This window comes from Dioscorea cayenensis, chromosome 9, assembly GCF_009730915.1.
Source record: "Dioscorea cayenensis subsp. rotundata cultivar TDr96_F1 chromosome 9, TDr96_F1_v2_PseudoChromosome.rev07_lg8_w22 25.fasta, whole genome shotgun sequence".
In the NCBI taxonomy this organism is placed as follows: Eukaryota; Viridiplantae; Streptophyta; class Magnoliopsida; order Dioscoreales; family Dioscoreaceae; genus Dioscorea; species Dioscorea cayenensis.
The window spans coordinates 30,897,009-30,911,866 of NC_052479.1; the positions used below are offsets into that span (position 1 = coordinate 30,897,009).

At 33.8% G+C, this 14,858-nt stretch overlaps 1 protein-coding gene across 2 annotated transcripts; it reads left to right on the forward strand.

The window, feature by feature from the left end:
* Nucleotides 1-815: 815 nt before the first annotated feature.
* Nucleotides 816-14,814, forward strand: LOC120269516 (protein GLE1-like). Of its 2 annotated transcripts, none has more exons than XM_039276854.1 (17): nucleotides 816-1,173; nucleotides 1,253-1,435; nucleotides 1,496-1,678; nucleotides 2,792-2,912; nucleotides 3,541-3,686; nucleotides 4,484-4,655; nucleotides 7,547-7,751; nucleotides 7,852-7,952; nucleotides 8,761-8,831; nucleotides 9,316-9,397; nucleotides 11,252-11,338; nucleotides 12,421-12,504; nucleotides 13,404-13,532; nucleotides 13,642-13,764; nucleotides 13,854-14,098; nucleotides 14,185-14,300; nucleotides 14,501-14,814. In XM_039276854.1, the coding sequence occupies exons 1-15, from the start codon at nucleotides 1,142-1,144 to the stop codon at nucleotides 14,064-14,066; spliced, it is 1,932 nt and encodes a 643-aa protein (XP_039132788.1). In that variant the 5' UTR covers nucleotides 816-1,141; the 3' UTR covers nucleotides 14,067-14,098; nucleotides 14,185-14,300; nucleotides 14,501-14,814. The 2 variants fall into 2 exon arrangements, with proteins under 2 accessions (XP_039132788.1, XP_039132789.1); XM_039276855.1 differs by having other exon boundaries at nucleotides 817-1,173; nucleotides 1,523-1,678.
* Nucleotides 14,815-14,858: the final 44 nt, after the last annotated feature.

A 14,858-nucleotide genomic window follows, 5' to 3' on the forward strand; every position in this document is an offset into this window, starting at 1 on the left:
TAAAATATATTTTATTATTTTAAATATTGTTGGCAATTAATTATTAATTAACATATTGTAAAAACTAAAAAAAATAATTCTGAACTAATTTTTTATTAATCATAATAAAAAATTAAGCAGTGAATATTAAATTCAATGAAAAAATTATAAAATATTGTCTTCTAATTTTTTTTTAAAACAAATGTAAAGCAATACAAATAGTATCCTAGTAATTTTATAATTTTTTTTTCTAATATTTGCAGAAACAAACCGGGAACAACACAATAAATTTTATGTTTTATTTGTGCTGGTTTCATCTATAAATCAAAAGGACCGGGTAAATTTTTTTGGTAGGGAACTATAGTGAATTATCACTTTGGGGTCCAAACTTTGATTTGTATTGTCTCCAATATTATGCTCATTTTTTGTTGTTTGTCTCAATTGGTCAACAACATGGATTTAAAAATGGGACTGGACCGGCCGGTTCAACTGGGAACCGACCGCTAGTCCGATTTATTTGTATATATTGAACCGGGTTCTAATTGAACCGGTCTGTTGGACCGAAAACCAGTGAACCAGTTCGACTGGATCGGCAGGTTTTTAAAAAAAAAATTCTCTTAAATGAGTGAAATGAATTTATGATCCTAAATCTTAATAAATGGGCTGGGCCATGTCACTACAAGCTTTTGCTCTCTTAAATCCTTGACATTAATAATTGATTCACTCTCACAAATCAATACAATAACCATTGAATCAGTAGTCATCACTAATCACTGATTTGTTTTAACTTTAAAATTTTTAATTTCTAATTCTAATCTCTCATAACTCACAGGCAGTCAACTGAGTCAAGGGCCCATGGCGTCAAGCACGAGCTGCACGACTCACGGACCACGGTCACGGGACTACATCTTTATCCAAGCCAAGGTTGCCATCATCGGAACCCTAGAGCAAGTCACGCAACCCTTCACGGCGGCGCGGCCTTCCCCCTCCTCTCCTAAGTCTCCTCTTCGGCTTCCCTACTCCTTCGACACCTTCCTTAGATCCGACGGCCCCGACCGATCGTCTCCTCCGGAGGTCGTTCGGGTCGAGCTGCAGGTGGTTTGTAAGACTCAACAGCTTCCGCATCCACTTGTATGAAGCCTTCTCGCATGAGTTTCATAACATGGTTGCAGGCACCTCTCTGATTTCAAGGATGTAAGTCAAACACCTTGGATGATTCTCCCATTTGAACCAAACTCTGGTTTTTGAAATTCTTCATTTTCTTTCTTTATAGGGTTTTTGTTCAATTGGAGCTTCCATGCCCTAAATCTTGTCCGGTTGTTGCTGCGGCTGATCCCCAGCCACAATGGACTCTTGGGGATCTCCTTTCAGAGATCAAGACATTGGAGTTGCAGCTTGGGAACTTTTCTTCCACTGCAATTCCGGTGCGTTTGAAGGAAGTCATGCACATGCACCCGTAAGTGTGTCTTAGCTTTTGTTTGTTGATTCCTATGCTGTTTAATTATTGTTTTTGTAGTGTCGGTTTCTTGAACTTTGTTTGCAGGGAATTTTCTCATGGACATGATGTTAGTGTTGGTGAGCCTTTTATAATGCGCATCTCTGATGAGGGTGTTGAGGATTCTGATAGTGATGATGGAGAGAGGTCTGATAAGAGTACAGGGAAAGGCACTCGATTTTCGTGTGTTGATCTTGATTTGAGGTAATTCTGCCACTGTCATTTGAGACTATTATGATGCTAGATAAATTTGATATTGTTCTAGAAATCATGACATATTTTTGCAGTTGTTTGGTTTATTGGTTGTGAGGGGTTTGGGTGAATTATGTAATGGTGTTTACAAAGTCTATGCGGAAACTTATAAAATGGGAAAAAACATTAAGAAAAGGCAAATACAAATGAACTAGATTAGTTTGCTAACTTGGGAGGATGAACGAGTTATTGCTGGTAAACAATTTGTTTCATCCTTAAATGATGTCATTCCATGAGATTGCCATATGTGTATGATAGTGGCATATCAAAGTAATTAACAAATGTTTACTCTATACCGAGCTATGAAACAAAAAATATGCGTTTAGTTACAATATGATTAAACTTATCATCTTTCTTTGTTGCGTTAGTTAGCCTATACCACATGGATGTTGTGCTGAAGTATGATGATACAATCACCATCTTTTGCATTCTAACTTCATATTCTTCTTGATGTGTCCAACAAATTTCCTTCAAGTATTTTTCAAATTAATTTCCTTTTGGGTAATTTTTGAATTCCATATTCATGCAACTGATTTCAAGATTTCAAACTTTATGTTTCATTGGTTTACATTAGACTTAGCATATTCATCAACTTGGCTGGTCAATATTGATTGTAATAGGTGATTATTAAGGGAATAAGCATCTGTTGATTCACGCATGAGAATTAGAAAAGTTGCAAATTTCAGGATAACTAAGAACTATATGACATTCAATGCAATAATGAATGAATCTACTACCAAAGAAACAAATACATGCATTTATTTGTGAAAGATCATTACAATAGTTTATGTTTTGAGTCTTTTGACCTTAACCTTGGAGTAAAAACTGACATTTTCAACCTGATTATGTTATTGTCATTTGGTACATCTTTCAGTATTATGTAGATCTTTCCATCAAACTTGCTCCTATTGTGTAGTTATCTATAATTATGGGCCTTGGGTGTTGTCTTCATTTACTATGTTGAATCATAATCACTTGCTTTATTGATTTTCTAGAAGTTGAACAACTAGTAATTATTTTTATTTTTTCCTTCAAATATGATTTTACTAAACACCTTCATCTTAGTGACTTAGAAAGTTCTGAGGATGAGGGATATCTCAAGATCACACCTCATTTGGTGCATAAGAAAGGTCCCGAGGACAGCATCTTATTAGAATACGAACGTGAGCGTGAGATTAAAGTTAAGGTGTGTATTCCATATACCTTCCCATTTTACTTTTGTAATATTGGCTTATAGTATACTTGTATAGTTTGTGGCTGAAAATGATTAATGGCTCAACCATGTTTTTGGTTGGATTTGTAATTAGCTATAACACGGATTTTGAAGTTTGAATTTGGTGTAGTTGTAAAATTTGTAATTGAAATTATATTATTCCTATTACGAATTGATATTTACTAATTAAATATGATGCCAATTATTATGACAAAATTTTATTCTAAGGATGCCGATTAAATTTTGTATATGTGCTCAAGAAATACTATATAGCTCTGGATGGGATTTCAAGATCTCTTTTTTTTGAAAGAATGTTCATGCACCACGTTTGATATCATTATTATCTTCTTCATTACAAATATGCTAGGTGTATTTATTAATTAAATATGATGCCAATTATCATGACAATGTTTTATTCTAAGGATGCCAATCTCAAGAAATACTATATAGCTCTGGATGGGACTTCAAGATCTCTTTTTTTTTTTAAAGAATGTTCATGCACCAAGTTTGACATTATTACTATCATCTTCATTACAAATATGCTATTTGTAAATTATTTGGTGTTTTGTTTGACATCAAGATTTTGTTCTTCAATTATCAGGAAGCTGTCAGGTGTAAATTATCTTCTTTGGAGGCAAGCTTAAGATTTGAAAATGATCTGTCTTCTGCCTTAATTCGTGTTGAACAAGGAGTTTGGGCAAGGAAAGAGGCAGATATGAGATTTGATAAACAGTATAAGCGCAAGATGTAAGTTATTATGGTTTTCTTGATAATAGTTTCCAGTTTATGTCATGATTGAAATGCTTGCAAGTTTTATTTATTTTCAAACCACTTTCCTTCATGTATGAGGGTTATTTGTCACATCAAATCTGGCTATTGTTTTTTATATTAGTTAGTGTTCATTGATGTGTTAGTGACTATCTGATTTGTGTATATATATATTTCAATTTGTTTTGAACTTCTATCATGTGTAAGTTCAAACCTTTTCGAAATTGTGCTGAACATTGGCGTCGGTTGAACATAGTGGTTTAGTTCTGTACTCTGTAGTATTAGGATGTAAATCTCCCTTTTATTAATTTATTAAACACAAAATCACAACTCAAAAGGCATTGAAGAATGTCTAGTTATCATTTTTTGATTGTGAATTAAGGTTGGTTAGATTCTTTAGAAATTGAAGATGGATGTAAAGTTGTTGGAACTATTACATGGATTTATATTTTCCTGAAGCTAACTACTTAATATACCTTTTTCGTTTGTTTCATTAAAAGTCATCTTTGTTTTAACATGGTTTAGGAGTTGTAACTGGATAACCATACCTTTAATGCTTCCATACTTCCAGTTTTTTCCCTGGGCGTGTCATACATGTTTTGCAATGTGTTTTGTGAATTTGATGCTTGTTTGCTTTAGTTTACCTCTTACCTTGCACAAATAAAAAGTGCAAAAAAAAGTAAAAGAAAACCGGTGTACCATTCTGTTGTTAATTTGATTTTGTGATAGTTCTCACAGTTGGGAAGTAGCAATTGATGTTTGGTGCTTTAATGCAGTGCAGAAATGACAGACAGTCACCTGTCTGCCATACAAAGGGTACATGAACAGAGATGTCAGATTGAAGAACGAAGAATAAGAGAAGATGCAGCCACTGAAGAAGCCAGAAGGAAAGAGATATCTCTCTTGGAGGAAAAAGTTCAACAAGAAAAGGCTAAAGCAGAAACAGAGGTTAGTTTGTGTAACTTTTTTTTTTGTGTGAGTGCGCACGTATGCGCGCGCACATACACATGCATGTATATTTGCATTAGGATAGATGTGTTTGTGGGTATGTTTTTATGGTATATTTCTGTATGGGACAACCTTCTTTTTAAGAAATCTAGAGCTTGAAATTGCGTTGTTATTTTTTGAGATTTCACCATTGGTGCCGACAGAATACCTTAGCATTAGCTCTTGCTTGTGCTAATGCATTTGTTTTTCTTTTTCTCATTGAATGAAAATTGTATACTTGTGGATTTTTCTTCTTTAAATATGATGGACCAAGGATTATGGGGAAGGGTAATAACTTCATGCTATAATTATTTTCTTGGTAATGTTGTAGGTTGATTTTGTTGTTTCTAAATGTGTCATACGAAGTCCTGACATTGTTTGTCTCCGATGAGTTGCCTGCAGAAATGCTGGGCTGAGATTTTTTCTGTTCTTATGTTTTAGTGGTAGCACTTGGTGTTTAGTGCTGTTTGACTTTTTCCGCATAGCCAGTATTTGAACTTCATGAATATAAATTCTTGTGTAAGTTACTAAATAAATCATTTTTCCATTTAATTGTTTTTTATGCATTCCTTCTTTTAATTTTGTTATATGGTATGGTTCACATCTGATTATCAGATTTTGCGTCTTTGTCATATGTTCCACTATTATTTTTCCAAAATTTCCTTTTTGGATATTATTCTTGCCAGTGCATAGTAAACTGAGTTTTACTATACTGATTATTGAATTTATATTTCTTATTTTTGAGACATTTTATGTCATCTGATATTTACTGCAATCAACCAGTTGACTATCCAACATCATTATCATGTTTGAGGAATTCTTATATTCAGCACATTTTGTTGTTCATGTTACTGTATTTTTTTAAATCATGTGTAACAAAAGAATCAATATTAAAGATGTAGCTAAATCTTATTTGGAAGGGCATGATCATCCTACATTTGTCAAGAATTAAGAAGAGCTTAAATAAGATTACATCATCTGATGATTGCCATTGGGAAGTTTGCTAATTCAGTGTCTGTCTGAGGAAGTTTACTATGAATAAAGTACCAATTAGTATTGTAAGAAAGGGTTGGATTCACAAAGTTATGTATTTCTCCTATTTTCTGTGCTTTTCTCCATCATTTTTTAGTCTGCGTTTTAATTTTCTTTTCAGCATTGTCATTGAAATTCTTTAGGGGGACTTATGTGAGAAATGGATTGGACATTGGAGATCACACCGTAGCTTTTTGGGATTGACGTTAGTTCTACTTTCTATCCTTTGCCAAATAACATGCTTGAATTCTTAAACATCTTACACATATTTGTCGTAAAGACTGAAGTTTGTACCATGCTCCCTTGTCCATCATTGGTTTTTTACTTGGGCCTGTTCTGAAAAGATCAAGGTATTCTGAATTGTTTGTTGACACGGACAAAGTAAGGGAAAACATTTTAAATGATTTCAATATTAGACCTGTAGGGCATGCAATAATTCCAAACAGAACCTCTTTAGAAAGAAGATAGTTTGTCTTATGGTAGCTTGCTCCAATCCCCTTGGGGATCACATTGCCCATGTTGGATTAATCGTATTCTGAGACGAAGCAATGAACATGTATTTGCAAATAGATAATTGAGAATTATACAGGAGTTAATTTCATAATTATTGGTATGAATATAGATGCATGGAAGACCATCCTCTCAACAAAAGCTTTTTGGTTGAGTTTAGCCCAATTAACATACAACATGGTGCTAGTTTGGTTAATTTGTTTGCAACTTGACTAGCAAAAAGGACTTGCACGTAGGAAGGGACACATAAGAGATAAATATCGGTCTTGTGTTGGTTAATTTGGTACATGTTAGTAGGATTGTATAAGTCTAGTCCTTTCATTCTATTAACTCAAGCTTTTAAGCCTAGCTAACATGTGCCTGGTTTGCCATGTGATAACTTCTAGTGCATGCTTTTTAGTAAGTACACGTATTCCCGTATTGAGAGCACCCTCATATTCTTCACAGTTTTCTGTCATGGTATTTTATGTTAAAGCCGTACTGTTATTCTTTTTCTGTAATTTCCATAATTCCTGAGCTTCCCTTCCAATGTTTTATTGAACTTATCCTTATTCTGACATTTGGCTTCACAACTTTTCTATCTGGCGAACTTCTTTTAATCTGCTTGTGCTACTTCAATGAAAAATCTGAAACTTAAAAGCCAACAAAACATGCTTTTGCTCTATATTGTTTGGTCAAACATTTACATAATTGTCACTTTTGTTTTTAAACTACACAGAGCTGTAGGAGCAATCTTCAAACCCGATGTAGAAAGTACCCTGTCCTGTTTGCCTGTGTCGTGAGAAAATTTGAACTCTGGGTTGTCTAACTTAAAGTTTCTTAATTCTCTAATGTCACTACATTTCTCACCATGCAAGACCTTGACTTTGAGTACTAAAAAATGTAAGGTATCAGCTTGCCAATTTAAATCATATAATGAACGAAAATAAGCTGAGAAATGGTGAATCACCATGACACCCTAGAATGATGGTGAAGATTCGTGAATCACCATGATGTCCTATAATAAAGATAAGGAATGTGGTGTTAGTTTCACTATGACTGGCTATCTTTCTGTGACCATTGTGTAGCCAAATACAACTTCAATATCCATCCATTTGGGAAAAGGAGACAATACTGAATTAAATTAAATTGAACTAAATCAAAATTATTCATTGTGAAAATAAGTCACCCAAAGTGCGTTTAATTGTTTTGTTTCTTGAAGAGTGTCACTCAATCCTTTAATCTGGCATCACATTATCATTTAAGTATGGTTTAAATGACATGTTTTTGAATATAAACTCGCATAGTTTGATAGATAAGTTAAAATGCAGGCCAGATTGAGGGCTGCCAAATTAGCTGAGGAAGCACAGAAGGCAGCCCGGGAAGCTGCAATAAAGGAATTGAAGGAAGCTGCAGAAAAAGAAGCTCTTAGAGCTCGTGCATTTGTAGCTGAAGCTCTGGATAAACATAGCACAGAAAAAATTCAAGTCTCCCCTATAAAAGTTTCTAACAATATTGTATCTAATGTAGACAAAGGTACATGGTTGGGTGGATTTAAAAGCCATGATGCTTATCTAACTTCTTTGGGATGTTCTTATATGTTCAATTGTTCATATTTTTGATGACTTCATGGCAGGCATAAAAGTTCTCGCTGCAGATAACGCATTACAAATTGAGGAGAGCAGAATAAAATTCTATGACGAAGTGGCTAAAGAAATGATGTTGAGCTCCAATGAGGTCTTTCTTTCTACACCATTTACATTGATTTGATTTGACATTTTGAATATGTTCCTTGTCCAAGTAATTTACTTTAGGCGAGGGGTATGTGATAAATGTCCAAACTGAGAAACACTCGTTTGGTTTTATTTTGTGTGTTTAAGTACTTAGCTTTGTTTGGTTGGGATCTGCAAACTAATTCAATTTCAGGTCTTTTAATTTGGGTTCTTGAAAAACTGGTTGAACCTAAACCAAACAAGATTAGCTTACTGGGCCAGATTTTAGTTACTTGGCTTTGTGGGCTTTATCTCATGAGCCATACTGCATTATTATATTGTTATTTGTGACTGAACTTCAAAATTTAAGAACTATTGAAAATATAACTCACTTTCCAACATTCCAAACTCTGCTGGTATAGTTACTTTTCTTCAAAGCTATCAAACCAGCTAACAACCCATTGGTTTTATGTTTGAAATTTATTTTGTATATTTGATGAAGTAAAATTCTCAAACTGAGTGAACCAATAATATGCAGGTTATGTTTGCTTTTTGCGATATATTCTGTTTGGTTGTGTTGATAAACTTTAAAACTGATTAATTCAGTGTATGTTGAAGATTCCCCATAAATGTGACTGAACCTAAATGTGGAGACCACTACATTACAAAATGTTGACTAAGTTGGAGTTTGAATAAATTCCTTAATCTCGAACAGCTCAAGTTTGTTTTATTTTTTATTTTTATTTTTGACTTCATTTTTTCGTTTTATTTATAATTTTTTTATTTTATACTCCTTTTTTTATAACTTCTAAACAAACAATTATTTTTGGCAGGAGTTTGATAGATGTGGGCGACAAATTAGCAAGCTTTTGAGACAAATAAATAAAACTCAACAGAAAGTCAGGTTAAGATATATATATTTTTCTTTTTCTTTATGTTTTTTTCTACTTTTGATATGTTCATTTTCCTGGATATCAATTATTTGTTAATATCATTTGGTTATAACAAAAACTAATGCATATAAATAGATTTAACCATTTATCAAATCAGTTTACAATGACAGTCTTGTAGATATTGTTTTCAACGTTTAGATTAGGAAAAAGGATTGTTCACCCTTATATATTTGGTTATCTATAGGCTGGAGAAATGGGTCAATTTCAGTCTTGAAGGCATGGTGTTGATTTACATGTCCTTAATGGAGCAAGTTATGCTTCATACATGGCTTAAATAAACATTATATTGTAATCTTTCCAGGATAGCCTATAGAATAATACAAAATATTGAAAAAGTCTTTATCAACTAGTTTTTAACAACTTCAAGGGACTCATGGCCTCAAATGCGGCTCTGCTGTTCTTCACAATAATATATATTTATTTTTCTATGGACAGAGCTGTTTCAGTTGCTCTTGTTGGCATCATTGATGGCCCTCAGTGCCCACGGCCCATATCTTGTTTGTTAGTTGCGCAAAAGGTATTTGACAATTCACTTTGTATTTCTTTCTTTTTTGAATCAATATCTAAGTTTGAAGACAAATTCATATGTTTCATTTTGCTGCACTTCTTCTAGACTATCCTCTAGGAGCTGCCCTTTCCTTGTTTTCATTCTCCTTATTCTGACTTGCATGAATTTTCTATAATGTTTCACTTTGAATTTCTATGTTTTACAATGGTTTTGTTTGGTCACTTTAAATTGATTTTATTTTGATTTGGATCCCTACAATTATTTCTTCTTATAAATTTATGCCCATATCACTAAAATGATTATTGAATTATTAATAGGTGGCCCTTAAGATGCTCTTCTTTGCCACTTCTGTAAATTTCCCTTCTATTTATTAGGGTCACATAGCAATTGATATAAATTTAAATGATGTTAGGTTTCACTGAAGTTTGTCATGTTCTTAATAAAAAAGTCTTGTCGTGTGCATTATTGAATGAGATTATATTTAATAAGAAAAGGAGGTGTTCAGTTTGTAAGTTTATGATGATCAACAGGAATAGGAGAGGTTTTGTTGGGCCTATTCATGTTATTTAAACTTACAAAATAAATTAGATTAGGTGATATCTGTGCCGTGGGAATTCGGGAATTCTGAGGAAAATTATAAAGGAATTTTTTAATATTTAATTAAAAATATTAAAATAATAATATATAATAATAAATAAAATAGTTAAAGTTAACTAATTAAATTCAATATTTTATTTACATACTGGAAAGACGGTCAAAGCAAAACTTGCCAATTAGGGTGCAAAACTTTCTTATCCTTACATGGTGGGCTCGATCCCTTTTTCCAATTCCTCTCTACTCAATAGTCAGTCTTCAGCCTCCCTTATCAGTCCGTGATTCAAGACCCCACGAGAAGAACTCTTATCAACTCTACAAGCCAACTCTATCCCCTCTTTGGTGTTTTTACATTTGTCTGCATGGCAGTGGACTTTCTGCAAGGAACTGTTGCTAAGATGAACTGTTTAAGTCTCATGCCCATCTTATGTTCTTGTTTATTGCCTCTAGGTAGTTGTTACTCCATTGATTATTTGGCCTTCTGGTCAATATATGTGTGGTTATTTTATTATGAAATCCCTTCAAATTTCATTCTATGAATTACATTTGGCAAACAATATTAAGTCACTAGACTGGTTCCATTAAGCCCACCAGACACATTCAATTACATGCTAGGGTTGAACTACTTTGCCATGCATCGCTAGAATTCTTGTGCAAATTGAACCATGGATGGTTTACCTATGACTTTATCATGTTCTGCAGTTGCACATACGTATTACTTCTTGTAGCATTATCTATTTTTCTTAAGCAATGATTGAAAAGATTTGAAGCAAAGAAGTCATGGCTTATAGCGAGCAGAAAGAGATGTGAAGATCAGGTAATGCAGAGTCAACCAGCCATGTAGATAAGTTTTAGATGTGAAGGATGGAAGGGAGAAATAATAAATGAGGCATGGTTCTCAAAAATTTTACTTCTATTGGTCAGTAAAGTTTTTACTAGTTGCTTAATTGATATTGTGGATTACATTCTTTTCCTAATCCTCACAAGCGTACTATAATAAAAGTTATAGTTCAAAGATATGCTGTTTCTGAAAAATGTCCTTTCATGTTGTAGAAGTTTTTTTTTTCACCACATCACTGAGTGTTTACTTCTGAAATTATTCAGTTAGCTTTTCTTCAATATTCAAACCGAGCACATTTTTTTCTTATTGAGTTTAAGATAATATCAATCACTTAATGATTCAAATTAGTTAAAAAATATTTTTTTTCTTCCATTATTGGCAATAGCCAACAGTTCTTTTTATGGATGCTACTCTATCTGATGATTCAGGTTGTTTCATTATGCGAGAACCCAAATGCAAGTTTTGACAGTACTGCTTTTGCATGGGGACATGTTATTCTCAGAGTCACGTCACAGGTATTTGTTTCAAACTGATTGCACTGATTATGTTTGTCCTAAATGCTTCTATGATTGACTTATTAAATGGAGCTCAACTACTTGCACTTATTTTCAAGTCATAATTTCCTTCCAGTTTCTACTTCATTCAGTTCAAACTTCTAACACAAGAAGTTGAAATCTGGTTGTTCTGTTGTAATTTTTTCCATTATAAATATTCTTATGGCCTATCTTTCATTTAAAGCATATAGATGGACTGGAGGATTGGAGAGTGATGATCATGATGGATAGCCAACTTGGTTCAATATACTTCAAATTGCTGCCTTCATCCCCTAAATTGGTTTCATATTCCCTCAGCTAGGTTCACTGTATTTTGCCAGAAAGTTGCATAAATTAATTCAGGCTGAATCAAACTATTTGCTGGAGAATAATATGGGATAAGAATCAGAGACTTGCTTCAAAAGATTTGCTGGTTTGTGGTGGCCATCTTGTTTGATGATTGATTTGAAATACATTGGGTGATGGATTAATTTTCCCATGAAATTGAAAGCAGCAGAATTATTGTTAAAATTAATTAGATCTGCATGAGATCACAGCTTTTCTGTGGATTTGCATAATTACATAAACCATACATTTGTTTTTATTATTCGTTACATATATATCCATCAATAGCTCACCTTTTTCGGGTATTTTTTACATTTGTGTGAAATGTTGAAGATGCTTATATTTGTTGCCTAATGTGTCAAATTGTGAATCTCCGAGATACTCCAATGGAAGTGCTGGTTTTAAGATATTCAAATTTGTGCTTTTCTTTAATTTATTGGATTTGCTATCAATTGATATCCATTACTAAAGATGTGTTAGTGAATGTAATGATTTTAATATTTCTCTATTTCTGTGGTTTGGTGGAGTGCAACACATGCTGCTTGTTTATTATTTGTTAAGTAATGATTAGTAAAGTTATTCCACTCAGTTCCCAGCAGTAATGGATCTCCTGATGTAATGATTTTAATATTTCTCTATTTCTGTGGTTTGGTGGAGTGCAACACATGCTGCTTGTTTATTATTTGTTAAGTAATGATTAGTAAAGTTATTCCACTCAGGTCCCAGCAGTAATGGATCTCCTGATTGCTGCAATGCATAAGGCCTGCATTTACACTGTTCCAAAGCATTTGCGACCTACAGAAGTGAGTCTTTGATAATATATGATGGAACAATTTTTCTTACATGTTCAACGTTTGCTATTATGTTAATTTATGTATTTTTGGATGAATGGGTGAAGATTAACAACTCATATGCTGTGTATTATTTGCTAACTATTTTTAATTGATCTTGCAAGTTTAATAGTGTGGGGTTTTACCATTTTCTATGCACTTAACCATCTGTGTAATATCTCTCTGCAAACTTGTAGTTTCTGTTCCACAAATGTATAATATGAACCTATCTGATGTTTCATAATATGTGTCTCTGAACGTGCTTTTTATTTATTTATTTATTTATTTTTTAAACTTGGTAAGGTTTATTGCTTAGAATGTTCAGATAAGAAGATACTACATAAATTTAGTTAAGCATGGAAGAGATGGGAATGATAGGTGGATATGAGGCAATGTAAGGCCTGGAGTTGAATTTATTTGTGCTAAGTCAGGAATTATGAGTAGTTTCAAACAAAAGAATGAGATCATTTAAGATGTTTTGGGTATATGTTATAGAGATATAAAAGCAGTACAGGAATGAGGGGATTCATGTTAGTTTGGTTGAATAAGGAGGAATTTAAAATAATACGGATAGCAGTGATAAGAAATAGTGAGGAAATAGAATGCAAAAGAATGACAAATACATGTGATTCACCATATTTGTTGGAAATTTAGGTTTTGTTGTTGTTACCATTGTGTAAATTGCTAATGGCATTGCATCTTCCATCTTTCTCTCACACAAAAGAAAGTAGAGAAAATGCAAAACCTACCAAATAACCTTTGAAGATGGCTTTATAATTAGCAATATATTCTTCCCTGGAATTATTAATTTCATCACTCAAATGAGTTCTGTATATTATAAGCATTTTAATCTGTTTTATTATTTTCTCTAGTCACCTTCAAAGTCCAATGACTACCTAAAAATTATTGGCTATCGCGAAGAGGAGGGGCGTATTGAAAGCTCTGACAGCTATCTAAAACGTGTGGAATCTTACATGAAGCTATATGCTGCCATAATCCAGGTTCCAGATTCATTTACCCATCCTCCCGATTCCGTTCACTGGGTGGTCTGCTTGCAGCATAGCACTGAAATTTGACGCATAAAATGTGGTTTGTTGCTTGTTTTTGCAGACACAGGTTCCTGGTATCCAAAACCCTCATGGCTTAAAAGAGGGCTGGGCCTGGCTTTCAACATTCTTGAACAACCTTCCTGCTAACAGGACCACTGCTGTTGCACTACATGCTTTCTTAAAGGTTCTTGCCTATGCCATAGCTCTTATTTGACTTATTTCACATAATTGGTTGCGATTGTTGTTGTATCTAATTCAAATATTTGTTGTCAGATGGCAGGTTTTGCACTTTATAAGAGATATAGGTCTCAGTTCAGTAAGATATTAAATTTCATATCAGATAACTTTTTGACTGTACTAAAGAAGAGGGATAATGCTAGTAAGGTCTATGTGGAAATTGAAGAGTACTTGCAAAGCAAGGCCTATTTAACCCAACCGGAAGGCTGGTCCCTTCAGAGTGGTCTACTTTCTAGGGAATTAGTTTGACCAAAAGCCTCGAAGGGCTACGGTTGCATATGGTACATTCATTACAACTTTCACCTTGATGAAGATGCCAAATTGTAAACTGTCTAATAATTATAGTATGTTCCCACTTGAGATACAGACATGGAGCGTCCTTTTGTGGTCTCTTCTGCCGTCAGGCCTCTCTGCTTCTTGTGCTTTATCGAGCACATTAATGGAGGTTCTTTTGGTACATGGCCTCCCGAGTGGAACCTAGAGGTCTGATTCTATTGCCTTCACCTTCTTTATCTTCATTATTTTGGTGATTTTGTGCTGTTGTGCTTTTTTGTTAGTTTGACAGACATCTTAATCTTAAATTGTGTTCATCTTTCATTAGGTTTCTTTTCGAAATTTTTGGCCAACTGCTTGTATACAAATAATGATTAGCATTAAAGAGTAGTGTACTGTTTCAATGACAGATGTAGGTGAAGATCAGCTGGACACAACCTGAACACTGTTGAGAAAGTTAGCAAGCAAATCCACCAAGCTGTCTTTGTGGCAAGAACAAGCATGTCGACGACCCTCGTTGAAGTTGGGACTTGGTCTTGATCCTCATAAAATTAAATTCCACAAAGTTCCGGTTCATGGCACAAACTTTTAATGGGAAATAGACAGTGGACAGGGAGAGCCTAAGAGTTCAGCATCATATGAATTGATTGTACTGAGTCATGTTATCTGTACAAAATAATTAATAGCCATTCAGATATCCCTGAGATGGGTTGTTTGATGTGCCCCTTGAAGAAACTAATGTATTGGGAAACAATTATGTGCAAATTC